Source organism: Citrus sinensis, chromosome 7 (assembly GCF_022201045.2).
Source record: "Citrus sinensis cultivar Valencia sweet orange chromosome 7, DVS_A1.0, whole genome shotgun sequence".
NCBI classification, from domain to species: Eukaryota; Viridiplantae; Streptophyta; class Magnoliopsida; order Sapindales; family Rutaceae; genus Citrus; species Citrus sinensis.
This window is the reverse complement of record NC_068562.1, coordinates 417,097-443,185: the sequence shown is the minus strand read 5'-3', so window position 1 is coordinate 443,185 and position 26,089 is coordinate 417,097. Positions and strand designations below refer to the sequence as shown.

At 35.3% G+C, this 26,089-nt stretch overlaps 4 protein-coding genes across 6 annotated transcripts; 3 read left to right on the top strand and 1 right to left on the bottom strand.

The window, feature by feature from the left end:
* The first annotated feature begins 1,156 nt into the window (after window positions 1–1,156).
* LOC102628282 (ubiquitin domain-containing protein DSK2b-like) lies at window positions 1,157–8,308 on the top strand. The gene is made up of 9 exons (XM_006467008.3): window positions 1,157–1,320; window positions 1,539–1,790; window positions 3,045–3,815; window positions 4,193–4,404; window positions 4,478–4,591; window positions 5,497–5,555; window positions 6,225–6,253; window positions 7,724–7,810; window positions 7,887–8,308. The coding sequence occupies exons 2-9, from the start codon at window positions 1,568–1,570 to the stop codon at window positions 8,033–8,035; spliced, it is 1,644 nt and encodes a 547-aa protein (XP_006467071.1). The 5' UTR covers window positions 1,157–1,320; window positions 1,539–1,567; the 3' UTR covers window positions 8,036–8,308.
* Window positions 8,309–13,504: 5,196 nt separating this feature from the next.
* Window positions 13,505–14,674, top strand: LOC102610330 (uncharacterized). Its single transcript, XM_006467121.3, has one exon. The coding sequence runs from the start codon at window positions 13,595–13,597 to the stop codon at window positions 14,429–14,431; it is 837 nt and encodes a 278-aa protein (XP_006467184.1). The 5' UTR covers window positions 13,505–13,594; the 3' UTR covers window positions 14,432–14,674.
* Window positions 14,675–15,698: 1,024 nt separating this feature from the next.
* On the top strand, window positions 15,699–22,255 carry LOC102628776 (phosphoinositide phosphatase SAC6). Of its 3 annotated transcripts, none has more exons than XR_003065690.2 (20): window positions 15,699–16,146; window positions 16,326–16,453; window positions 16,545–16,636; window positions 16,712–16,769; window positions 16,947–17,003; window positions 17,112–17,145; window positions 17,292–17,372; window positions 17,641–17,747; window positions 17,845–17,931; window positions 18,024–18,101; window positions 18,346–18,416; window positions 18,494–18,592; window positions 18,783–18,882; window positions 19,127–19,235; window positions 19,346–19,418; window positions 20,104–20,197; window positions 20,342–20,434; window positions 20,556–20,622; window positions 20,750–20,995; window positions 21,995–22,255. XR_003065690.2 is itself a non-coding variant. In XM_025099478.2 (19 exons), the coding sequence occupies exons 1-19, from the start codon at window positions 15,915–15,917 to the stop codon at window positions 20,878–20,880; spliced, it is 1,791 nt and encodes a 596-aa protein (XP_024955246.1). In that variant the 5' UTR covers window positions 15,699–15,914; the 3' UTR covers window positions 20,881–21,096. The 3 variants fall into 3 exon arrangements, 1 of the variants encoding a protein (XP_024955246.1); XR_003065689.2 differs by having other exon boundaries at window positions 21,985–22,255; XM_025099478.2 differs by lacking the exon at window positions 21,995–22,255 and having other exon boundaries at window positions 20,750–21,096.
* Window positions 22,256–23,889: 1,634 nt separating this feature from the next.
* On the bottom strand, window positions 23,890–25,882 carry LOC102629337 (dehydrodolichyl diphosphate synthase 6). Its single transcript, XM_006467011.4, has 2 exons — window positions 25,699–25,882; window positions 23,890–25,403 (listed from the first exon to the last, which is right to left on the bottom strand). The coding sequence occupies exon 2, from the start codon at window positions 25,359–25,361 to the stop codon at window positions 24,255–24,257; it is 1,107 nt and encodes a 368-aa protein (XP_006467074.1). The 5' UTR covers window positions 25,362–25,403; window positions 25,699–25,882; the 3' UTR covers window positions 23,890–24,254.
* Between the last annotated feature and the right edge of the window lie 207 nt (window positions 25,883–26,089).

Sequence of the window (26,089 nt, the reverse complement as noted above, 5' to 3'; positions counted from 1 at the left end):
TAAAAAATGGCTCATTTAAATATCGCATAGCCTTATACGTGGGTCTTATATATCATCACGTGCCGGTGATATAATGAAATAAATAATTCATTCAACACTTAAAATTTTGTAATAATTTCACGTCATGTGATATTTCATTAGTATCCCATCACAATAAATTACGTATGGTGTGTTTATAACACAAAAATATTTGGTAAACACTAACAGTTGTAACTTTCAAGCTATATTCACATGATTTTTTATTTGTATAATAGAAAATTTATTATATCTTTGATAATTTTGTCAAAATTATTATTTAAAATTTATATTTACTACATATAATTAACTTTGGTTTCATAGTTACAGATTTTTTTTCCATAGCAACTGTAGCTTAAAAACTACAACACATCAATCTCAAATAAGACCACAGTTAAGTTCAGTAATAAATTTCATCCATCATTACTTTTACCTAAGTTTGTATATGATGAGTTTAATTGATTTGATAACATAATATTAGAAAACTTATATTTAAAATAATTATATAATTTTTGTTATAAATATGAATTAACTAGTAACATTATAAATGAAACAAATAAAAATTTATTTTAAATAAAAAATAACACAACCTTTACTCGAAGGGTAGATGCTAAATTTTTCTAAGTAGTATTAAGATTCTAATTCTTATCATTCCAAATAAAATATTCAGTAATTTGATGATAGGATGCATTATTTATTCAATAAACAAGTACGACATTAACACTTTGATGAAAATACTAAGACATTATTAATTTAAAAAAATATAATATTATTGTTATTTAAAAATACACTGTTAGTTGAAAATCACACACTATGTCAACCAAAAAAATAAATAACAAAACAAAATATTCTTGGATATTATACATCTAAAACCTCATTTATCTACTTTGTTCCAATTAAACGCGCTCGTCAATATAAGCTTATGAATTGATTTATTTATTAAAAATAAATCATATATAATCTGTATTAAAAAATATATATATATATATAATTTGAACCGAAGGTCAAACATCAATCTCAAAACGAATCCGTGGCTGGAGGCCCATAAGAAAAACACAGATAGTACAAAAGCCCAATGGAAACAAGGCAGGGCTGTAAAAGAGCAGACCAGTAACGCGTACCACAAGCGCGTGGAAAGACAACAAAATCTCCAATCAGTCGAATTCGAAGATGGAACAACTAGACCAGTCACCTGGTGTCTCGAGAGAGTAACGCAAACTCGCGCCTCTAAGATCGTTTAACTGACCTCCGGATTCTTCATTCACCACAACCAACAAACAAACAAATTTTATTGTACCGTCTTAGGTGGGTTAAGTTTTACTTAAAACTAAACTCTTTCTCTCTCACACGCGATTCCCTCATACATACAAATTTCGTTTTTTTTTTTTCCTCTCTTTCTATGATCCGATTTCGATTTATTAATATATACTAATATAGAAATAAATAAATAAATATTTTTTAAAGGGTTAGGGTTTCGTAAATTTGATCGATCGGCTTGCTTTTTGTTTTATTTATTTTCAAAGTTATTGGATTCGTTGGGCCTCCGGCAGGGATGGGGGCTGGAGATGAGGTAAGCGAATCGAGCGGAGGAGAGGGAGTAAAGGTGAATATCCGATGCTCGAACGGCACAAAATTTTCGGTGGATATCGATCTGGAATCCAGCGTTGAAACATTCAAAGCGGCGTTGGCGGAAAAGTGCGAGGTTCCGCCTCAGCAACAGCGGTTGATTTATAAAGGTCGGATCTTGAAGGACGATCAAACCCTCAAAAGCTATGGTACGATACAACTAATAATTCCGTCATTTTTCTAATTTTTAATTTTTTATTAGTTCCGTCATTTTTTTTCCTTATTTCGTTTTCTTTTCTGGATTTACTGGAGTTTATTTTTTTGATTAAGGGTTAGGTGCCTAATTTGTGGTTGGTTTTATGGTTATGATCTGATTTTGGGGATTTTAAACTTTTAACTTTTCGTTGAATTGCTTTAACAACGATTAACCTTGCGGGAAAAATTTACAAATGGTCTTAGGTAACCCTAGACTCATGTTTATGGCCCCATTTAGTTTGCGATTGAGGCTTACTTGAGTCCGATGAGGATTTTTGGAGTCGCAAGTCTAGCTTTCGCGTTGACTTCTACATTTTTTTTTTTTTTGGTAGGAGGGAAATGGGGAGGGAAGAAATCCAGATTGAAAGTGAAAAGGATAGAAGAGAGATTGTTTTCTATTTTTGGTAGGACAAGAACATAAAATGGGAAGGTGTGACGAAGAAATGTTGCGCTAACATAAGTATGCAAACTTGGTTTTTCCACGAATGGGTTGGATACTGACTAGAAAAGCAAGTCCCATTAAAGGGAGAGGACCTCTTTTAACTTTTACGCCGGTCCTATCTATGGTTAACAAACATGGGTAAACATGTAGAACTACAACATAACAGGTTTAATGGTAAAACCAACCATGCAGATGGAGAGATTCATGTGCTATCTACTGTAATTTCTTCATTTCCTCATTATTCTTCCGTTTCCGTCTCTTTTCCTTACATTCTAGCAATCATAATTGCTTATTATTGTTACTGTTGTGTGGCCTTTTTCTATTTGGTGTTGGTGGGAGAGAGTGATGGGGTGGATTAGGACACGGTTTACTGGTAATAAGTAGATAACAATGTATCATATGAACGTATTAGAGGTGTCATTTTTGGGAGTATGGTTCTCATCTTGGCTAGCTTTCAAGCACCACTTTCTGTTATGCTTATTATTCTGCAATGTTTTTGTTGCCTTCTTGCTCCATTGTTTTGGATTTGTGTCAGAATATTCTTGGTATAGTTTTCACTGCTATGATATTTTCTGTAGAATCATATTACATACCCTTTAACGGGAGCCCTCTTTTTAGCATGTGCAACATAGATCTTTATGGTATTCTAAGTTTATTTGATGGTGCTTATTGAATTATTGAAGCTTGGCCAGATAAAACTTTGTAGAATTAAGGAAGAACTGCTTGCTGAATGTTGTGGCCACTCCTTTTTTATTTTCATGGTTAGGTTTGGAGGCAGATCACACTGTGCACTTGGTTCGTGGTTTTGCACCTGCTGCATCTACAAACAATGCTGCGCCAACCAACTCTGGAGGTTCAACTACTACTCCAAACAGCACAAGGCCCGTGAGTACTAATGAAGGTGATGCTCTTGGAGGAGCTGGTCTTGGAGCTTCTCTGTTTCCTGGACTTGGCATCAATGGTTTAGGTGGCAGCGGAGGTGGTTTGTTTGGAGCTGGACTTCCAGAATTTGAACAAGTGCAGCAACAACTGACCCGGAACCCCAACATTATGAGAGAGATCATGAATATGCCTGTCGTGCAGAATCTTATGAATAACCCTGAGATAATGCGAAACTTGATAATGAACAATCCTCAAATGCGTGAAATTATTGATCGAAACCCTGAGCTAGCACACATACTAAATGACCCTAGCACTCTGCGTCAGACACTTGAAGCTGCAAGAAATCCAGAGCTCATGCGTGAAATGATGCGCAATACTGATAGAGCAATGAGCAATATTGAATCTTCTCCTGAGGGATTTAATATGCTGAGGCGCATGTATGAAACTGTGCAAGAGCCATTTCTTAATGCTACCTCTATGGCTGGGAATGCTGGAAATGACAACTCAAACCCATTTGCAGCTCTTTTGGGTACTCAGGGTGGAAACCAAGCCAGAGAAGGATCGAATAACCCATCTACCACTACGTCTGAATCTACCACTGGTTCTCCTGCTCCAAACACTAACCCACTTCCTAATCCTTGGATGGCTGCTGGAAGTAAGCTTCTGATCTTTTTTATTGTCTTCTTTGTGATGTTATGGGTTTTAAGTATGTTATACCTAGGTATTATCTTCATGGTGGTTTGGTGGTGATGTAATATGGTCTTTTATATATATAACCTTCCTGAATACTTTTCAGACCTGTGTGAATGAGGTTTCAGCTACAGATTTGTTATTCTGGCCCAAAGAGGATTTTTACATTGGTTTTTGACAGATCCCTGTGTTGACTAAAGTTTTTTGCTCAAACTTGAACTGGTTTTCGATTTTATAGTTTCAAGTTGACAATTCTTTTTCTTTTCTCTTTTTTCAAATTTATCTGTTTCTTGTTTAAAAATAATGATAAAATACATTTATTAATTGTTCAAAATTTAACAGCTGGAGGTGCTCAAACAAACACCACAAGGTCAAGTTCTCTTGGGGATGCTAGGCCACAGACACCTGCTGGAATAGCTGGACTTAGTTCCCCTGGTTTTGAAGACATTTTCGGTACAATGCAGGACACCAATTCACTGAACCAGATGTTGCAAAATCCAGCTGTCACACAAATGATGCAAAGCCTTCTCTCCAATCCCCAGTACATGAACCAGGTATTAATTTTTTATGTTCTGATAAAAGTTGTTCGGGGTGATAGATTTTGTTTCTAACTTTTCCATGTTTCAGATTCTTGGTCTTAATCCACAGCTGCGCAGCATGGTTGATTCCAATTCTCAACTGAGAGAAATGATACAAAATCCTGAATTTCTTCGTCAGTTGACTAATCCTGAGACAATGCAGGTACATTTACATAGTTATTGAGTCGCTTTTTAACATTTTCTCCTTTCCTTCTATCCTCTTATTTACCATCCATTTCTCCTCTCTCTCTCTTTTTTTTTTTTGGGGGGGGGGGGTAAGAAACTGTAAATTGTATTAAAGATGAAGATTCATTACAAGGAGAGAACCAGCTGTCCGCTAAGAAAGCAAAATAATGGAAACTTTTCTGTACTATATAAAAATATGCCAATCACCCCTCTACGAAACTAGACCGGCCTAGACACCTATCTGAAAATTCTTCCATTCTAGATGAATGAAGAAAAAAGAAGATTCTTGGAACTCCTTAGAAATTGAAGCCCACAGCAATGCTAGAACACGGACCCTATCTCACAATTCTTTAATGTTATCTGCATCTTTCCCTTCAAGAATAAGTACATTTTTTTTCCTGCCATGTTACCCAAGACAGACCTGCCACAGCACAGTTCCAGAGAATTGTGGCCTTTTGTCCCTTTACCAAAAGCGAAGGAATTCTCCATAAGAATAGAGTCACAAGAACCCAGTATGACCTACAAAATGTTAGCCTCTTTGCAAAACCTATCCCGCAAGTTTGAGGTCACAAGACTGACCCACATCCATTTCTCCCTTTTGCTCAAGGAATTATCTGCATGGCTCAGTACACCTAAACATCTTTGTTACACACCTTACCCACCACCATACATGTGTGGTGCTGACTTGGAATTGTGTATACTGAAAATTTTCGTGTGCAAGCTGTGTTTTCTATGTGAACTTCCTTTACATTCCATACCAGTAATTGGTTGTTTACCTGTAGTTGATTTTGGATTTATATGTTTGAACTGTGAAGTAGTGCATTTAATGTTTGCTTTGGTAAGGATGACTTATGAATGGCTTGTGGTTTCTCTCTGTTGCAGCAAATGGTGACTTTGCAGCAATTTCTCTTGACTCAACTTGGTCGGGCACAGTCAACGCAGTAAGCAGTGGCATCAATTCTTTTCTTGGTTTTTTCTTGCATGTTTGGAAGACTTTTGAGTTGAACTGCATTTAACTGATAAGGAGCCTCCAAATAATGTCTGAAGTTTCTATACTTCTCTAACTAAAATATTCTTCTATGATACTATGGCAGATTTTATCTAGTTGATTCCTCTGGGTTATGAGTTGTTGCTATAACTACTAGTAGTTAGGATATGAAAAATCAACTTGTCTAAGAAATTGGGTTTTGAGTTTCTGGTTCATCTTTTTGTTTATCTGTGGGTAATAATAAATTTTGGATAGTTAGCTCATCAAAGCCTTTATAGGATTTAGATCAGTATGCATCTACGTTTAGGTTATTTCCAGCTGTGAATATCCGATTAAAAAGAAAGGAGAAAGTCGGATTGGATTATGTCTACCTTCCAGGTGTCCTTTACTGGAGCCTTTATTAGGGGGTAGGTACAGATAAACAACCACACTTTTTGCCCTGTACCCCTGGTGAAACTATTCCAAAATGTTCAACCTGAGAGTTTGTTTAAGTGGCTTGGTTATCAATTTAGCTGCCATGCCAATTTTTCAATTAGGTTGATTGTAATTATTGTATTTTGAGTTACTGTTATTATATTGATTTTTGCTTATGGTTTCAACTAAATTTGGTGCTCTCTTGCAGGCAACCAGGCCAGACTGGTGGAGGCACAGGTATTGGATTCATTATCCATATTGTTTTTCTCTATTTTTCCTTTTGTTGGAATTGTTTTTTACTACAATTTTGAAGATGTTGAAACCGAATGGCATTCCATACCGTAGTTTCATTGCTTCAGTTGAACATCTTTCAGTAAAACGAGGTTGTGAAAATCTTTCTCCATGCTTATTCTTCTGCGGTAGTAGAAATCTTAATTCCCTTATAATGGTAAGGAGTTTGATGAGAATTCTTACACTAATAAGACACTGAATTTAGGGTGCATTTGACACATTGAATTGCATTGTAGCGCTTTAGCTGTATTGCATTAAGTTATAATGCAATACCGTGTTTAGTGTTTATGGACTGTATTATATATAATATTATTTTGTGGTATTATTTTATATTAAAATTATTTAAACTTATTAATATTCTAATATTATATTATGAATTTTTGAAATTAGTTATTAAATAATCATTTATATATATTAATTTTTATAATATGAAAAAATGTAATAACTTAAAGTATTATAATATTATTATATAATTTATTTTTATATATTAGTTATTAGGGCAAAACTATGGTACCACAGCTGGATCCAGCCTACAGTGGTCATCAGAGTTGGATCCAATGGCTAGATCCAGCTGTGGTATGGTACCACTGTAGTACCATAGCTGGACCCTAGTTATTATAATATAAATGATAATATAAAAATATATATATAATATCAATTTTTTATAAATAAAATAAAAAATGTAATATAATTAATTATTTAAATTTAAATGAATTAGTTTTTATTTATTAGTGTTGAATATAATTGTTTCATTTAAATTTAGTATTTTAGTAAATAATTAAGATACTTTTTACATTTTTATAGTAAAATTATTTTATGTAATAAAAGTAAAAAAAATTTATCGTTTATTTATTTAATATTTAGGTTTATTAATATTTTGTATTTTATATTATTATTTAAATTAAATTTTATTTAAATGTAAATATAAATTAATATTTAATAAATTTTAATTTATTATAAATTATTGAATAATAAAAGTGATTAGAAGTTAAAATATGAACAGTGTTTGAATGCAATACAGACCAAATCCTACACTCCATGGGATTATTTTATGCTCCTTTCATTGCACTAGCCACATTTGTAATGCAGTGCAATGCAACTAGGAATTGCAGCCAAACATGGGTTAGCATAAGAACAGTGTTTTTAATGCAATACAATATAATTTAATTCAAGCTTTCAAACGCACCCTTAATGAAATATCTTTGAATAATTCATTATATAACAAGGAAGGTTTGAGCATGCATGTGCTTTGTTATTTTGTTGAGGGAGGGCATCATAAAGATCCCTCCTAATGAATTTCAATCTTCTTTATACACACTGTTGATATTCCCTTTATGGTATCATTATGTTAGTGTCCTGATATTTATGCTGACAATGGGCGGCCTTTCTATTTACTAATGTGAAACTTATCTGTAGGGACTCCTAACATGGGGTTGGAGATGTTAATGAACATGTTTGGTGGACTTGGGGCTGGCAGCCTAGCTGTTCCTAACAGATCTGATGGTTGCTACTCGCATCCTCATTTTTCGTTTACTAATCTTTGTTTCTATTTAACTGATTTTATTTTTTTCGTCTTCAGTGCCTCCAGAGCAATTATATGCCACCCAGTTGTCACAACTTCAAGAAATGGGTTTCTTTGATACACAAGAAAATATACGGGCTTTAATTGCAACTGCTGGAAATGTCCATGCTGCAGTGGAGCGACTCTTGGGGAATTCTGGTCAGTAGGTTGCTATCAATGTTTAATATCACCTGGTTAGTGCCGTGATAAGGACTGGTGGGGATCAATCGGTTGAACTGGAGTCATATTCAAAGCCCATTTTGGGTATGAATAATTTTAGTTATATATCATAGTAAGGGCTGAAAACTTGTCTGTGTACTTGCTCTCTTTCTAGAGAGTTCTGTCGGACCTGAGTGTCACTGTACATACTCGGTATTAAGATTTGTCATATGAATTGTTTGGAAAATTTATTATCTTAAGGAATGCATGACATTTTTTTATGATAATTGTGTCATGTAACTGCTGCTTGGTATTTGACGTAGCGGGTCGTTTTAATTCACAAGTTTGTCGGTCCTTGTTGAACCTGAAAGGAGAAGTGAAAAAGAAACGAGGAGCTTATGTTGATTTTTGGTTATAATTTTTTATTTTTTTGTTACATAGGATTTTGGAGCGAGTTCCACGCTTCGATTCAGATTCAGTAAAAAAATTTGAATAAAGTCCCGAACAATAAGTTGGTGGTGTGGTTTAGAGGTAGTTCCATGCTTCGATTCAGATTCGGCAAAAACAATTTGAGTGAAGTCCCGAACATTAGGTTGGTGGTGTCGATTGGTGATTGTGGTTGTGTACTGGTTCACGTTGGTGAATGGAAGTTGGATATATAGCAGGGAGGAAGATGTCAAATAGAGTTGCAAAGCCATCTTCTTTCTTTCTCATTTAATTCTGTGTCAGATTGGAGATTGGAGGATGCATAATTGACAATCATATACAGTACCAACTCTCCTATACATTTAAAAAAAAAACACTCCTATGAGAAAATTTTGACTTGAACAATTAAATTTTTTTAAAAAAAAGGAAAATAAGCTATTACCCAAGTAAAATGCAACTGTCTCAACGAAGCCAAATTCAAGAATGTTTTAAAACCATAGCAATTTGTTTTTCAGCAAAATCCATTCACAATGCTTCGGCTGGATTACCATTAGGAGATAGTTTGGAAAAAAGGGGGAAAAAGAGAAAAAGCTTGGGCCAGGACTAACTATGGCCAATGGGCCGTGCCGTGCCGTGCCCACATTTTTTTCAGTTGAGCCCGGCACGGCCCACGGCACGAGCCCTCTCGTGCCGTGGGCCGTGCCCAAAAAAAGCCCACCAATTTTTTTTTTTTTTGCGTGCTTAAAAAAGCCTACGTGCCTAACGTGCTTTATTCAAGCCCACGTGCCTGACGTGCTTTTTTAAGCCCACCAACATAATAATAATAATAATAATAATATTCAAAATCATAATCATATTAATTTTTATTAAGAGAGCAATTAACATTTTTCTTGTGTATAAAATGAAAAATATTTCATTCACAAATGAAACATATCTCTATTAAATATTAATTAAGTTATGATTTAATATTAATATGAAAAATATTTTATTATTAATTTTGTAAAAAAAATTATTTTTTATTTATAATATATAAATTTATGATATTTATAATCTTATTTATTAAAATCATGATATTTAGTTATTTACTTATTCATTTAATAAATTATAAACGTAAATAAATAATTAAATAAATATCATAAATAAAATTAAATAACATTATTCATTTAATAAATATCATAAATAAAATTATGATATTTATAATTTTATTTATTAAAATCATGATATTTACTTATTCATTTAATAAATTATAAACATAAAAGATTAGAATATTTATTTAAACTAAGATTTAATGATTTAAATTAATTTTTAAAAGTCTATGCTAAAAAATATATTAAAACATTTAATTTCAAGATATTGTACTTTAATTTCATAACATTTTATATTTACTTTTTGTTAAAAAAATTTACTTAGATATATTTTGGCCCACGTGCTATTAATGGCTCACGGGCCGCGTGCTAGCCCACTAATGAACCGTGCTTATTACGTGTTTTTTCGCGTGCCGTGCTTTGGCCCATCTCTTATCGTGCCGTGCTTTAAGGCCCCCGTGCCTAAAATTCTAAGCCCGCCACGGCCCACGTGCGTGCCGTGCCGTGCCTCGTGCCTCACCGAAACGTGCTCGTGCCATGCCGTGCCCGTGCCGTGCCACGTGCCGCCCGGCCCATTGGCCATCTTTGGCCAGGACCGGTCTCTATTTTTTTAAAATATAAATTTATAAATTAAAATTTGAAAAATAATAAAAACTAAAAAAAAACTTAAATATCTAATTCATAAATAATGATTGAAAAAACTTAAAATTATAATACTAAAGTCTCTCTTAAGCCTTAATTAATTAATTAATTAAGAGGGTGTTTGAATTGAACAATTCAGTAATAAAATTAAATATGTAAAATTTTATTTGCTTCTTTTTTTATTTATTGTTTTAGTTTTGAAATTTTTTTTTTACTGTTGGTTATAACAACTTCTTGATTATTACTTCATGACAAGTTTACAATAATTTAAAAAATAATTAAAAAATATGCGAAAGCTTAGAACCCATCCTTATATTTTCCTTAACATGGGTTTGGGCCTTTGCTTAGAAAAGCCCAGCCCGACCCATCAATTTACCATTCCTATTATAGAGCATGAAATTTGGAATTTATGCGCATACTTTTCTTTTAATTTTTTTAATTGATTATAACGTATTTTATGTAATTATGTTGTCATTGCAAAGTACTATCAGCAAAAATGGGCATGATGGCGGGAAAAAAATTTGACAATTAAAGTCAAATTTTTGTTGTTGAGGACAAAATAGTTATTTTACAAGTCAAATGGAGGAGGCGAGGACTGTACTTGATGTAAAAATAACAACGGATTTAACGTCCTTTTCAAAATGTAAGTGTGAGGGAGGGGGGGTGCATCCGTTCTTTTGATAAAAGTTTAAAAGGTGTTCTCTGCCCAACCAAATAAAAATGAAAACAGAAGAGAAAACAAATTTTTGGCCTGTCATGTCGTTTATACTTAAAGAACATAAATGACATGGTGTAACAATCCTAATCTTGAGTATGAATTGTATCTATCAATTTAAGGATTTTGTATGACGTGATGTCTACAGTTTAAGAGGTTAAAGCCTATAAGATCCGTCTCTGGAGTATTGCGAGGCCTTAATTGAAATTTTTTTATGAGACTTCTTTACGTTCAATAACCACAATACTTAAAGAAACATCAAACAATTGAAAATTATTAAGGGTGTGGCTAAATTACATATTATCATTAGTTGCAATTAAAGATGGTAAAATGTGGGATTAGGTTGGATTTTTTAAAGTTGAAATAAGCTCATTTTAGGGAAAGCATAAAGGTTGGGCTTATTACGGATTTAGGTCTGATTTCGACTTTCACTTATTTTTTAATTTTTTAAATTATTGTAAATTTGAAATGAATTAATAATCAATAAATTGTTATAATTAACATTGAATTAAAGAAAATATATATTTTAAAATAAAATAATAAATAAAATGAAGTAAATAAAAACTTAGAGATTTAATTTTGTTAATATTAAAATCTCTAATTCAATCACCATTTTAATTAATTAAAGGTTAAAAGAGAGTTTAGTATTACAGTTTTAGGTTTTTTAAAATCATTATTGATTTATCAATTAGGGAGTTAAGTTTTTTTCTATTAATTTTTTTAATTTTAATTTATTATCTTAGTTATATATATATATATATATATTTAAAAAAAGGGCCGAGCCTGGCCCCCCCTTTTGTTTTTTTTTCCCTTAAACCCTTGTCTCAAAACCTTCAAACCTGATCTGTAATTTTTTACCCACCCTAATTGCAATTCTTAGGTTGATGAAGCATAGGTCTCTTATATACTTGAAGACGCCTTTGAAGCCATCAAACTTAGTCGAGTGAGAACAATTTGAGCTTAGACAAGATGGCGTAGAGTCGTAATAAACTTGATTATTATCTATTAAAAAATTTATTAGGACACGTTTATAGGACTTATTTTTTAAACCAATTTAATTTAATTTTTTTAATGCGGTGCATACATTGACTTTTTCTTTTATTTTCTTTTTGAAAAAAACTTTTCCCCAAAGCATATCTCTCTGTGTATGTGTGTATCGGCTTGTTCTAACATCGATCGATCATCCAGCAATTAACTTAACTCATACCATTATCGGCAAATATTATACATCACGCTCGTATCATCTCTAATCCAGATTTCACTTTGCAGCGACTGTTTTCTAATTAATGGGTATAAGTTTTCCAAAAACAAAAATGAAATGAGAATGAGATATAAATTTTAGATGTGCATATGGTGTGTGTGTGTGTGTGTGCATATTATATATATATATTTTGGTCCTTCTTTTTCTTCTAAAGTTCAAATTATCCATTCAAAATTAAGTAAGAAAGTTCAAATTATAAACGGATCGAAACTAAATGTTAGTAGGGCACATACGCAGTTATGCACGTATAATTTCAATTTGGGTGAAACCAGACAATACTATCTTTAGTGACTAGTCGAAAGATGTCCAACAAATGTGTCTCTTGGAACTGATACATACAACTCGAAAACATTATTTTTGCATGAAGAGTTGCAAACATTGCTCAACAGAAGGCGTCCGTGTGGTTGTTAATTCACTTTTTTTCTTTTCGCTCGAAATAATCGATAAAAGTTTAAAAAAGTTAATTAAAATATAAAATTAATTATATAAGCTATATATACAGGCTATATGTATATATGGCAGCTTAAAAAACCTCGATGAAATGATACAATCTAAAGGATACATCATTCAAGGTGTATTCTTATTATATGTATAGTAGAACATCTCTATAGTTATAATGTTAAGACTAAACCAAATTTATTACTATGAAGAGATTATAACTTAATAGAGATGTAGTTACAAAAATTATTGTTTCAACTTCATATTCTTCTTGCAAGCGATATGGAATTAAAATATGCACTGTATTTATAATTAATTAATAGAGCATGTTAAATCTAATGTATATATAGACAGTGATAATAGAGATAGACACATAATTTCAAAAAAACAGTATATTATTTGCAATATAAAGATAATTATAATTATATGGTGACAAATTTCTTCAGACAAGATTTAAAGAAATTATAATTTGTTATAATGTGAAGTTTATTTTTATTTATAATTGATCCAAGTAGATGTTAAGATAGAAGTTTTTTTCTACATAGAGTGTCACTGCAAAGAGGATTTGCAGTATATGTTCTATGTTGAATATCAAAGTAGTAGTAGTAGTAATTATAATAACAATAATAGAAGCAAAATGTCAAATTTCGGTAACATACGTATGAATCAAATTTACGTCGAAGCAGTCCAAGAAATGCATCTCTTGGAAACTAATCACACGAATTTGTAAACTTTTTACGTGAAGGGTTGCAATACTTGTCACTCTAATCTCAAAATAATTTGGCACGTTAGGGCTAAAGCTGAAAGGTCGTACCATTTCAAATAAGCGAAAAATTCCACGGTTAACCGAACATAACCGTCGTGATTCATAACGATTCGTGCATTATATAAGTGTCCCTCAGGGGGGTTGTTCTTGAACCCTGCAGCACACACAGTCATCGAATCCACAGTCTTCCACAGTTGCGTACATCATCTTTCGATTCCATTTCTCGAAGCTCACATGGCCAGCCCAGGGAAATCCCCAGAGAAGCAGCAAGGCACCTCCCAAAGGCAGGAAACTGGCCAAGGCAGTGCATCTCGATCCCCTTCTCCAGCCGCAGAGAGTAATGTTCCTCCACCACAACCACAGGAAGTCCAAGTCGAAGGAGGGCCGGATACAGTTACCGTTGCTGTTACTGGTACTCAAACGAGGCCAGAAGAAGGTGGAGTGTCTGCTCCCCCTCCTGCTGTTGTCGCAAGTACTGGTACCATTACTACTATTGTCCCTGGTGAAGGCACCTCCTCCTCCAGGAAAAGAGACCGTGGTGAGGCTGGTGGGTCCAGTAGTGAAGCCGCCGCCGCCGCCGCTGGGGAGAGGAGGCAGAAGAGGAGAGCAGAGTTGGTTGAAGTTCCGAGGGGCCCACCCGTTTGTTATGTATGTAATAGGGCTTTCCAGTCATGGAAGGCTGTTTTTGGACATATGCGTGCTCACAAGGTCGGGGAGGAGCGTGCCAGGTCTGGCGCCTTTCCTCCCCCGGTTTTCACTCCGCCGGGCTCACCCGAAAGGGAACAGCAAGCTTTGCAGGAGGAGTTGGCTCCAACTCTTCTCAACATTGCTCAAGAGGTTCTAAGTAGGTCTACTACTGGTCAAGACACTGCTGCCGCTTCGTCCTCTGTCCCTCGTCCTCGTCCTCACATTGATCTGAACGAGCCACAACTCCCAATAAGTCCTTCTCCTTCTCCATCTGCTGAACCTGATCAACCTGCTGCTCAACCATCTTCCCCGTCCTCGGGCAGTGACAGGCTTGATCTCAATAAGCCTCCCAAGAACGGCGGAGACCAAGGAGATAAGAATTGATGCTGGGGATCATTGAGGTTGAAGTTGCTGCATGCCGCGGTCGTTTTTACTACATATTTTTAAGTTTATTTTTATTTGTGGACTGCCTTTAATTCTATTATATAGTTTCTGTTTCCGAACAGTATTGAACTGAATGAGATGAGATGTACTCTGGGCTTGTAATGATTGATTTATTATATATATATATATATATATAAATATAAATAAAGGTAGGCAGGTTAAGTTAAATGCTTTGCGTTTTTGCTGCTCTTTTTTTTTTTTTTTTTTTCACCTACATCAAGTGCGTGTTTGTTAATTCGCGCTTTCAAACAGCAAGAGATTCCATGCATGTCTTTTGACGAGGTTTAGTTGTTCAGTTTCTTGCATGGCCCGTCTCTTTTCATTACATGGATTCAAAAAACTTACTCTTACGAGTTACGTCATTATCAATCATCTCAGGACTCGATGATGATGGTGCGTCATCATCAAGCAGATGCAGTCACATGTAACTCCAGAAAGGCCAACGGCTTGTTACCTTAAAAAGTGGCAAAAGTTTCAGGTCCACGGTGGCAGAAGCGACCGGGGCATCTACGTTGAGGGTGAGCCGCCCCAACTTCACGCTCTTATATATGAATCTTGCTCCTGACCTGACCGCATCTGCTATATCTGGCCATCTGGGGTTGAATTAAGGAACCGATTGTATGCTAACTAATGGACGACGTTTTTATTTGAACTCCCCTACTCATGAGTATTGCCTGATTAATTTATTAACAAATTAAATATTATTTTGTTTTTATGATCAATCACTTCTTACAAAATTTACTTACTTGTTCGATCATCATACATATTATTAGATCAAATTACTAAAAAAATTTATACATTTGTTGTTTGCACATATATGCAACTTCTTTGTCACTTCTAACTATAATTAATGTTGGTTTCGTGGCCACTAATATGTGTAATATTATTTTATTATTCTTGATGTTTGTCATCAGTTGTGCTGTGTACTGCTACCACGTACCAGCAGTGAAGGTTAATTTACTGTCCGTTTTGTGCAGGCCACGTCTCTCGTTCGTCAGATAAAACACGCTTCATTTTTGCTCTATGTACGATTAATCATTATATATGTTTTCGATTAATATAATAAAATTACTATCACATTTTTATATAGACGCACACTAAAAATAACAACCAGTAAATGGGTGCCACGTATAAATTACTGAACCCTTGACGCGGGCAAAGTCGTCCTGCAAAGTTTCAGTAAATCGGTTGAAAAATAATATTCCGCCCAAAGTTCTCGTTACAGTTTGAAAATAGCACCCACACACGCACACAAAAACACAAACAACAGCCTTGAGCAGATCTCATTCTAAAGAATTCGCGATCTCCGTTCACGTAACAAAACAGCAGCTGTTTGATTGCACGAGAAAGTGAAAGTTAAGACAAACTGAACGAATTAAATGTCAGATTTTGTTTTTCTACTGAATTAGATTTGCGATAAATAATGATGGAGAGGGCAGAGTCGGGACAGAAGCTGTATACTCGTATGCGACTATGGGAGTTTCCGGATCAGTTCATCGTGGAGCCCACCGACGGCTCCAGCGGCTCGGCTTTGGCAATCAGCCGCGCCGATGGCTCCATGAATCTGATTCATGAAGTTCCTGAATGTTCTATCCTTCGAGTTCCTAAAATTCGCACTATTTTTGGCGTCGTTGGCGTGCTTAAGCTTTTGGCAGGTTTATTTTTGTTTATATATATATATATATATACACATTTTTTGTGTATCGTTCTGTTGATTTTAAGATTTATTCATTTATTTTAATTTTTTATGTGAAAAGGAGGACAATTTGATGTGTAAGTGTAATTATTATTAAGCTTTGATTGTTTGTTTGTTTGTATGTATGTATGTTATTAGGGTCGTATTTGATAGTAATAACGGAGCGTGAATGTGTTGGATCGTATTTGGGGCATCCTATCTATAAAGTTGCATCTTTGAAGATTCTTCCATGCGATCATTCTCTTAATAATTCCTCTGCAGAACAGGTCAGTTTACTGCTGCTGCTGATTTACTCTGGCCTTTGTGTGTATCCCAATTAGAAAATTTCTTGAATTTCGGATGCTAAAAATTTGGCAGAAAAAGGTGGAGGCCGAGTTTTCTCGTCTGCTAAAGCTTGCTGAGAGGACTCCTGGTCTGTATTTCTCATACGACACCAATTTAACACTCAGGTGAACTGTTTTTCTGCATTTATGGAATACTTTTCGCTCTCTATTTAGATTTTGATCATTGTGTTGATGTTACAGTGTACAGCGATTGAATACTTTGGGTGATGAATCTAAATTGCTTCCTCTTTGGAGACAGGTAAGCTTTGTTGTTTGGGGCCTTTTTTTTTTTTTTTTCTTTTTTCCTTTTTCATTTTTGCCGATACCTATGGTTATAAATCTCCATGTTTGAGATGTTCAAGTTTCGCCAATGTCTCCTTGTGATTGATGTGTAGAAAACTAGAACTTTTGTTTATGTTGCTATTATCTGCTACAGGCGGAACCTAGATTTCTCTGGAACAATTATTTGATGGAAGCGCTCATAGATAACAAGGTGAGATTGTGTTGCCTATGTTGTTTCTATTTTAACTTGCTTATTTCGTACTTTCTTTGAACATCTGCATTTAGAATTGCTAATCATTTCTTATGCATCCTCCTGCAGCTTGATCCTTTCTTACTACCTGTTATACAAGGGAGTATCCTTATGACATTACTTGCTTCAGCCTTCTGCCCCTGTGAGATGGAAATATATATTTTTTGTTCTGCTATTGCATGGACATTGTGTTCTGCTTTTCCCCCTGATTGTCTTTCTACTTGAGGTGCTTCCTTAACCGATCACTAGGTTTTCATCATTTTCAAACTGCCGTTGGAAGAGACATTATTGATGTTACTCTGATCGCCAGGAGATGCACTAGGAGAAATGGTATTGAAAGCTAGAATGGCATCTTCAGTTCTAATAACCTCTTGCTCTGATATGTTTACTTTATATTTTTGTCCTTCTTTCTTTAAAAATATTTGTTTATTGATATACTGTTTAGTGGAGGAATTGACTGAGGTGAAAGCATATAGCCTCATGCTGCCTTGTTGCCCCAATATATTACCATTTAATTGTCTAGTGCTTTTAACTTTAGCATCAAGAATTGGGTTTATATTTTCATTCTAACACAGTTAAAGAGTAATTTGAAAATCAGGGACACGGATGTGGAGAAGAGGTGCTGATTCTGATGGGTATGTTGCTAACTTTGTGGAGACTGAACAGGTTGTACAGATGAATGGGTTTATGGCATCATTTGTTCAGGTTACCTTTTTATGAACCCTTCAACTGTGCATTATACTCATATAGATCTTCATCATCACTGTCTCATTTTATTTATTATTTTTATTTCATTTTGCAGGTTCGAGGGTCGATTCCATTTCTCTGGGAGCAAACTGTTGATTTGACATATAAGCCTAAATTTGAGATTTTGAGAGCTGAGGAAGCTGTGAGTACTATTTGTTATTTGTATTGCATTGTTTTGTACCATACTAAACCTTTCTGCTTGGAATAAGTTTTGATGTACTCTATATCGTGCAGCCTCGAGTAGTAGAGCGACATTTTCTTGATTTAAGAAAAAAATATGGCAATGTTTTGGCTGTTGATCTTGTCAACAAGGTGCATATTCTTCTCTCTATGTTGTAACTTTAGGGGCTTACCTGATATTTGTAAATCTTACTACCTGCTGATATGCACCCACCCAATTACTAAGTGAGCATTTATTATGTGGCAAGATATCAAATTAAAAGCTTATAGGAAACATGCGCTGTGCAGCCCATGCACTTTTATCTGTTGTATCTGCATGCATATTTGCAGTACCAACTGAGCTATTCATCATTATTGTGCCACTTGCTCTTATCAGCATGGCGGTGAGGGACGCTTGTGTGAAAACTTTGGAAATGCAATGCAAAATGTTGCTAGTGATGATGTAAGGTAGAGTGCCTTCCTTCTAACCTTTTTCTTTAAATAAAATTTCTTTCATCTAATGCAAACACCTACTGGTACTGTAGATATCTCCACTTTGATTTTCATCGTATTTGCGGGCACGTTCATTTTGAGCGTCTCTCTATCCTCTTTGAGCAAATTGAGGATTTTCTCGAGAAAAATGGGTAGGTTTCTTTCTGATCATCACTAATTTTAAATGTATAATTTTGGTGCTCGCACTCCGTTATTTTTTGTTTCATTTCTTCCTGTTGAGACATTCATGTTTCTCTGATATCTATTCACTGAGAGTTTATTTGCCAATATTGTTTGTAATAGTTATTTGTTTCTGCATTTAACCTTGTTTAAAATTAATAGGTATCTTTTGCTGAATGAAAAGGGTGAGAAAATGAAGGAGCAACATGGAGTTGTGAGGACGAATTGTATTGATTGCTTGGACCGTACAAACGTTACACAGGTAGGTTGATTTTAATTAGAGATATAATTTTTCTGATCACTGTCATTTGTCTTCTCTTTATCAAGCTTTTAAGTCTGATGCATACGCAGCGACCTTGGAGCTTACAGATTACTTCTACTATTAGTGACTGGTGGCAGCAAACACATGAGCGTGTGTGAATAGATAGAAGTTATAATGGGATTACTTATGCCTTCTGGTTGTAGTTCTATTTGCTCATTATCACTATACTAACCTATATTTGCAGAGCATGATAGGTCGAAATATGTTGGAGGTCCAACTAAGAAGGATAGGCATTTTTGGTGCTGAAGAAACTATTAACAGTCATCTGAATTTTGATGAAAACTTTAAAATATGTGAGTGTACTGATTTTTCTTATTCCAATTAGTTGCTATAATGGATGTTTACAACTTGTTATACTAGTGATTTGCCTAGCACTATTAACATTTTGCATTTTTATTTTCAGTATGGGCTAATCATGGGGACGATATTAGCCTACAATATTCTGGAACTCCTGCTCTGAAAGGAGATTTTGTCAGGTACTTCTACATAGAATTACTCCAAATTGTTGTCTGCGTGTATTGAGTAGTGGATGTCACCTTAGTCTTAAGAACATGGGTGAAAGCTTTATGACTTATTTTTGGGATGCATTTTGGTTGTATATTGAGCATTAATGCCTTTGTGCTGGTATATGATTTAAATTTATTCAGAGCTTTATGACTTATTTTTGAGATGCATTTTGGTTGTATATTGAGCATTAATGCCTTTGTGCTGGTATATGATTTAAATTTATTCAGCCTGCTGCTATCTAACTAGTGGATGTCACCTTAGTCTTAAGAACATGGGTGAAAGCTTTATGACTTATTTTTGAGATGCATTTTGGTTGTATATTGAGCATTAATGCCTTTGTGCTGGTATATGATTTAAATTTATTCAGCTTGCTGCTATCTAACTCCTGTGGTTAGAATGCTAATTTCCTTTGAAGATGCAAAACACCCCTTCTGAGATCTGTGTGCCTATGTGCTGCATAGATAATGTAGATCTGGTCTGTGTGCCTGTGTGCTGCAGAGATAATGTAGATCTGGTTCCTGGTTTCAATAAACACATTTGTTATCTGTAAAATGTGTCCATAAATTTTCTAATTTTCTCAGTTGATCTTGTACTTTTGGTTGAATAACTGCTCTGTAACTTTTGTGCTTTAAATTTCCGTTGGTTTGATTATAGATGTGGCCAGCGGACAATGCAAGGGATCCTTAATGATGGATGGAATGCCCTTGCACGCTATTATTTGAACAACTTCTGTGACGGAACAAAACAGGCTAGTATGCTTCAATATATATATTTTTTTTGGCCATTTAACTTGGATACTCAAGTATTGACAAACAAACGATAGTGAACTTCTACATTCTGGACTAAACAAAACAATTCCGACTTTCTTTATGTTTATGGCTCTTACGTGCAGGATGCAATTGATCTCCTACAAGGACACTACATTGTTTCTGTCAGTCGTGATATAGCCCCTCCATCTCAAAATGCTGGCCTTGAGGCTATGGCTGTGAGTACAAGTTTAATTGTTAAACATAGGTTCACATGTTCACTTAAATAGCTTATTTATAGACATTTCCAGTTATTTTCTTGTGCACGCAATTGCTAAATATTCTTCATCTTCTCTGCAGTCTTTTCCACTAGCTCTATCATTGGTGTTGACTGGGTTATTTTTTGCAACCCTATCATTGAGGCAAGGTGAGTCTGGTTTTGCTTGTCCAAACAGATGTATATTTTACAGCTCTACAGCTCATTTGTTTACATCTCTAGAGTGAGTATCACCAAGAAGACTAACTCCTATTTTTATTTTCATTGTTCTCTGCAGTTCGATATGATCTTAAACACCTTTTGTTTTCATTCATATGGGCAAGCCTAAGTGTTGCTCTAGCTGCATTTGTGAGGGCTAAAGGTCGGTTATTTTGCAATCGGCCTCGTCTACACAAGCCTCAACGTTGATTTTGCATTCACTTATGAAGATAATGTTTCATTTGCTGCTGCTGCGATTGTTCGTTTTGTTGTTGAACATAAAAATAGTTTTGGGGATGAACAGCCTCGATTTTTTCCCATCTTTGTAAGTGGATTTTTTCCCCTATGGTTTTAGAATTTAATTTTATTCACACAGTACGTGATTTATTGATTTTTAATCTTATGAAAAAAAAATCATCATCTTCATATGAGATTTATGCATTTCTGAAATGAACATTGGAGACATCATGAAAGTCTTTTATATACTAAGAGAAATTTCCAGTTTAAGAAATTACTTGTTAATAATGAAGAGTATAGTGTGGTTTGTGATGGGGATATGTAGTCTTCATACCCTTTTCCAGCTAAAGATTTCATTTCCCTACATGTAAAATCAATTGTATTTATTTTGATAATTGCTCTACCAAGTAAGGATCATCTGGGTCCGAGATAGGATGGATGCTGTGGCCTTTTTTTGTTTTGTTTTGTTTGTTTAAAGAATATTACTGATAAGCCACTCTCAGCACAGCTCCAATTCTTCTGGATTGACAATTTTTCTTGTTTGATTTTTTTTCTCTTTAAGTATTCCAGAGCAATGTCACATTCTGTGATTTTTTTTTTTTTTTTTCAAATAGACATATAGATTGCTTTTTGCTTATGATTATTATCCACAGATTGTTTCTATGTAGATATTATATCAAGTGCCCTGTTCCTTATTTACCCTTCTTGCTGCTTAGTATACTAGTAGCAGCAGACTAACAGTACTCAAGCTTTAGCCATTCTTTTGTATGAGAAATGAGATTATTCTCTTATATGGTTGATTTTGTTGTGTTGAATGGTTAAGGTATCATTTAACTTTATTTTGATAAATATGTTGTTTTTAACATCCTAAAATTGCAAAATGCTTGGATGCATTTGGCTGTACATTATTTATTGCAGTCGCAAATTACATACATTTTCATTTTTGGGTATTGCCAGGTTTTAAACTTTATGTTCTCTGTTTGTCTCAGCTGTGATTATTAGTTAGCTTGGATGTTGTCATGGATTTATAGTCTGCTTTTACTGCTTCCTTTTGCTAATGCATTCTTCATTGTTAAGTGTGTTACAGACTCCTTACACTGGTCATTACTTGAGAAGAATCTTTGGAGAGATTAATGAAAGTTCATTTACAAGTAAACTTGCATCAAACTATATAAAACAAGAACTTATGCGCGCGTCCCCATCTGTCTCTTCTTCTTTATATTTCCTTTTTGTGTAATTGAAGAATATATGTGGAAATTTTTTTTGCAAAAAATGACTTACAGAGGATACAAACAAATTCATCCCATAACGTAGTTTAATAATGGAATTCTTCCTTGTTAGGCACTAATCCTTATCATCTTCCAAATTGGCAATGCTGTCTATTAAGAGAAAAACAAAGAATAATATAGGAAGAGGGATGTATAACCCACATATTACATATAATTCACCATAGCAAAGCATGCCTTTGAAACTTGCATTGTCAACCGGCAGGACCAGCAATGACAAGAAGAATTTGGCAACCTCAAATACTGCAAATTAATTCAACAAAACATTTATAATCAAGATTGTTAGAACTGCCTTTTCTTTTTCTCTTCTAGCCACAGTGCAGCCGGAGAATACAATGAGCAGTTACTCGTCTGCCAAAGAAGGAAATTGCTCGGTCTGGTCTCACCAGAACTTCGGATCGTGATATCAGGATCTGGAGCTACGGCCATGAACATGTGCTTCTCCACATCCACCAGCTTTTTTATAGTGTCCTCGTCAATCTTCTCTTTCAGAGCTTGGGACCCATCCAGTTTGTCTTCACAGTATTCTTGAACATCGGGCACAGGCACTATCAAACTGTTTATCTTCGGTGGTTGAACATCATCCGATTTATGCATACAAGATTACTGAACAGAATGTACAATCTCATCGCTTGAGGCATAGGCCAGACGGATTGAAAGCACTGCCCCTGTTGTTATCCACAATAGCTTTCATCACCTTCTCTGCTGCATCACTGACATGCTCGCTCAAAAGTCCAAAGTTTCAAAAGAAATAGTCTTAACCCCATTCTGGTGCACAAATACTTTCTTCCTTGAGAAGCCAGTTGATCCAAAGTTTCAAAAGAAATACACGTTTAACCCCATTCTGGTGCACAAATACTTTCTTCTTTGTGAAGCCAGTTGATCTTCTCCAGCAATAGATCCATCAGCTTTTGAACCTGATCAGGCTTTCTCTTAAAATTGTCAATGCTGAACACAAACTGTCAGGCACAGAATCTGGAACAGGCAACTTCTCATGCAAATACCCGCATTCCAAACAATAGGTTTGAACGAGCTCTATGACTATACCTTGCCATTTTAGCAACTTTTAACTGATATCATGAGAGGAAGCTTATGATCAGTTTCACGAAGCATTGGTAGCAAAATTTATGGGCTTCTAAGGTCTATAGACATTAATAGAGGAGAGCTATGTTGCCAGATTAATCTTCACGTGATTATCTATCAGTTGGAACCATTCTTAATCGTTTTTGAGAGATTATAACGAGTGATACCCCGTGAAGATTGTTTCCCTAACAGACCGCATGGGAAACTTGCTCCATCCTTTATTTTTCAAAGGTGAGATGCAAGAAAATAATTAGAAAATCCATCTTCAAATAAGCGATGGTCCTTTTCTTATTATTCCCCTTTCAACTTGGTATTATAAACTTTTTCAGAGAACCAAGTGCTCATTTCTTGACCATGAACTAATTAATTGGTGATAGCCATGAAATCGTTTTGTAAGAAGGTAGCTGAAGGAGGACAGTTAACGTCCAGGTAACAGATTTCACGGGCAGTTAATAAGAAATCTACAAATGAAAGTACGCATAGGTTGACACGCAAGATTTTAACCGAAGATGCTACTACATGCTTGCTGGTGTATCTTTTCACACAACATGCATTTAGTAACATTTGATCAAACATGGACTGATAAGCAACCCCAATGATGTCAATACCGATCTGAAAAGCAAAATGTTACTTGCCAGATTGACAGCAAATTTCAAGCATACAAACTGCACGCTTGTATACAAAACGCTTTATTTTAAAGTTTTTCATCATAATTTAAAATTCGAGATGACAACATTATACTTGTACAAGTAATTCCAATATGGCACCAGATTCATACATTAGAGACCATGCTAGTCTCTAACATCCACCAAATTTTTTATTACCCAGGCATATAATGCAAAGTAGTGCGAAGGGAGAGCAGAAGGTGAGGTTCGTTCCAAACTCCAGCTCCAAAGCTTTCACGCAAATTCGACAATGGTACCTCGAACCAATGTACAACTTCCCCCTCTAGAATACTGTTATTTTGTGTCATAAATGTTACAACTGCTTCTTCTTCTTCTCCAAAAAGGAGTGATTTCGTTGGAAGTTTAACACTGTCCATACCAGGTCCCACAAACCAATCTCTGGCCACAATGCAGCTGGAGAATCCAACAGGCAATTACTTGTTTGCCAAAGGAGGAAATTGCTCAGGCGGGTCTCACCAGAGCTTCGCATCAGGATGTCAGGATCTGGAGCAACAGCCATGTACATGTGCTTCTCAACATCTACCAGATTTATAATAGGATTATTCCCCTGCTTCTCTTCAAATCCTTCAGTCACACCATTGCCAATTCTACCAGCCCTCAATGCTTGAGCTTCACTTTTATAGTCACAGGATACTCCATCAGTACACACAGTTGCACCATTGATATCCTCAGTGCCTTTAACTCTTTCAATCGCCCCATTACAAACTCTACTTGCCTTTTCCTTGCAGGATTCTTCAATACTAGGCACCGTCAAACTGTATATCTTCTCAACCTTTTCTGCTCCATTAATCACACCATTTGAAACTTGATTTGCATTGACAGCTAGACTTTCATCTGACTTATTTTTACAGGACTCTTGAACAGCATGCACAATCTCATCAGCTGAAGTATAAGCCAGACAGACTAGAAGCACAACCTTGCTGTTTCTTGCAGTAGCCATCATCACTTCCTCTGCTGCAACCCTCACAGGCTCACTCAAAAATTTCAAGTTACCAATAAAATAAACTCTAATACCATACAGGTTGACAATACTTTGCTCCTTGAGCAGCTCATTAATCTTCTCCAGTAATAGATCCATCAAGTTTTGAACCTCAGCAGGCTTCCTTTGAAAATTATCAATGCTAAAGGCATAGATTGTCACGTACTTCACTCCTAATTCATAGCAATACTTAAGCACAGATATAAGAGATGAGAACCCCTCCTTGTGGCCAGCCCCTTCTTCCACATTCAGCTTCTTGGCATACCTTCGGTTTCCATCCATAATAAAGGCAAAGTGATGGGGTATCGGACCCACTGCTAGAACACGAAACAAGCATCTCCTCATAAAACTACCCAAACTCTCAAGCAACTGAGTTGGAGTAGTGGCAGCAGCACCACCAGCATCATCATATCTTACCATTTTACAAACCTTAACTAGTATCGTCGAGGGGGGGAAAAAAACCTGTTTCGAAGGCAATCAAAGTTCAATAACCAGAATTAACAGCCTTCAAAATTTATTTTTCTTAAAGAAAAGCATAAGCATAGAAACAGTAAACAGCCACCATTAACTATAAAGTAAAACAGAACAGTTGGCGGCAGTGTAATGGAAGGTTATGATTATCCATCAACAATTGATTCACCATGATGTAAGTTGAAAGCTAAGCTAATTACAATGGCAAACAAATGAAAAAAAAAAAATTAAGTGCCGCATTTCGACAAACACAGCGAGACTGAAAAAGAAAGAAAAGAAAACTCACAAGCGAAAGCAATAAAGATGACCGCTGACTTGTAAGAGTCAAACGAAGATGAGCAGAGCCAGAGCAAAACCTAAGACGCTCGCTCTGTCACTGGTTCAAGCGGGAGCAAAACCTACCCTAACGACGAAAGGTATCATCACCAATATCAAAGCATAAGATCAAAAGTCACGTCAGACTCAAAGAGTATTTATTTATTTATTTGGACCAAAACTGAACAACGAGTCAACGACCACGTGGCAACTGCGAAAATGCCATATAAACGGACAAAACGAAACGTGGGGATGGGATACAAAAGTCGCAGAACAATAAGTTGAGCTTGACCTGCGGTTGTTACTTATTGACGCGGGAAAAGAGCGCTTCATGATGGTATGGGCTCCAAAGTCCAACTCTT

Excerpts from the sequence above, each read along its gene's own strand:
- LOC102628282 (XM_006467008.3), top strand. The coding sequence starts at position 1,568 with ATGGGGGCTGGAGATGAGGTAAGCGAATCGAGCGGAGGAGAGGGAGTA. Across the intron at positions 6,254-7,723 it reads CCAGACTGGTGGAGGCACAG|GGACTCCTAACATGGGGTTG; the intron begins GTATTGGATTCA and ends ACTTATCTGTAG. Across the intron at positions 7,811-7,886 it reads TGTTCCTAACAGATCTGATG|TGCCTCCAGAGCAATTATAT; the intron begins GTTGCTACTCGC and ends TTTCGTCTTCAG.
- LOC102610330 (XM_006467121.3), top strand. The coding sequence starts at position 13,595 with ATGGCCAGCCCAGGGAAATCCCCAGAGAAGCAGCAAGGCACCTCCCAA.
- LOC102628776 (XM_025099478.2), top strand. The coding sequence starts at position 15,915 with ATGATGGAGAGGGCAGAGTCGGGACAGAAGCTGTATACTCGTATGCGA. Across the intron at positions 18,883-19,126 it reads ACCGTACAAACGTTACACAG|AGCATGATAGGTCGAAATAT; the intron begins GTAGGTTGATTT and ends CTATATTTGCAG. Across the intron at positions 20,435-20,555 it reads CTGGCCTTGAGGCTATGGCT|TCTTTTCCACTAGCTCTATC; the intron begins GTGAGTACAAGT and ends TCTTCTCTGCAG.
- LOC102629337 (XM_006467011.4), bottom strand. The coding sequence starts at position 25,361 with ATGGTAAGATATGATGATGCTGGTGGTGCTGCTGCCACTACTCCAACT.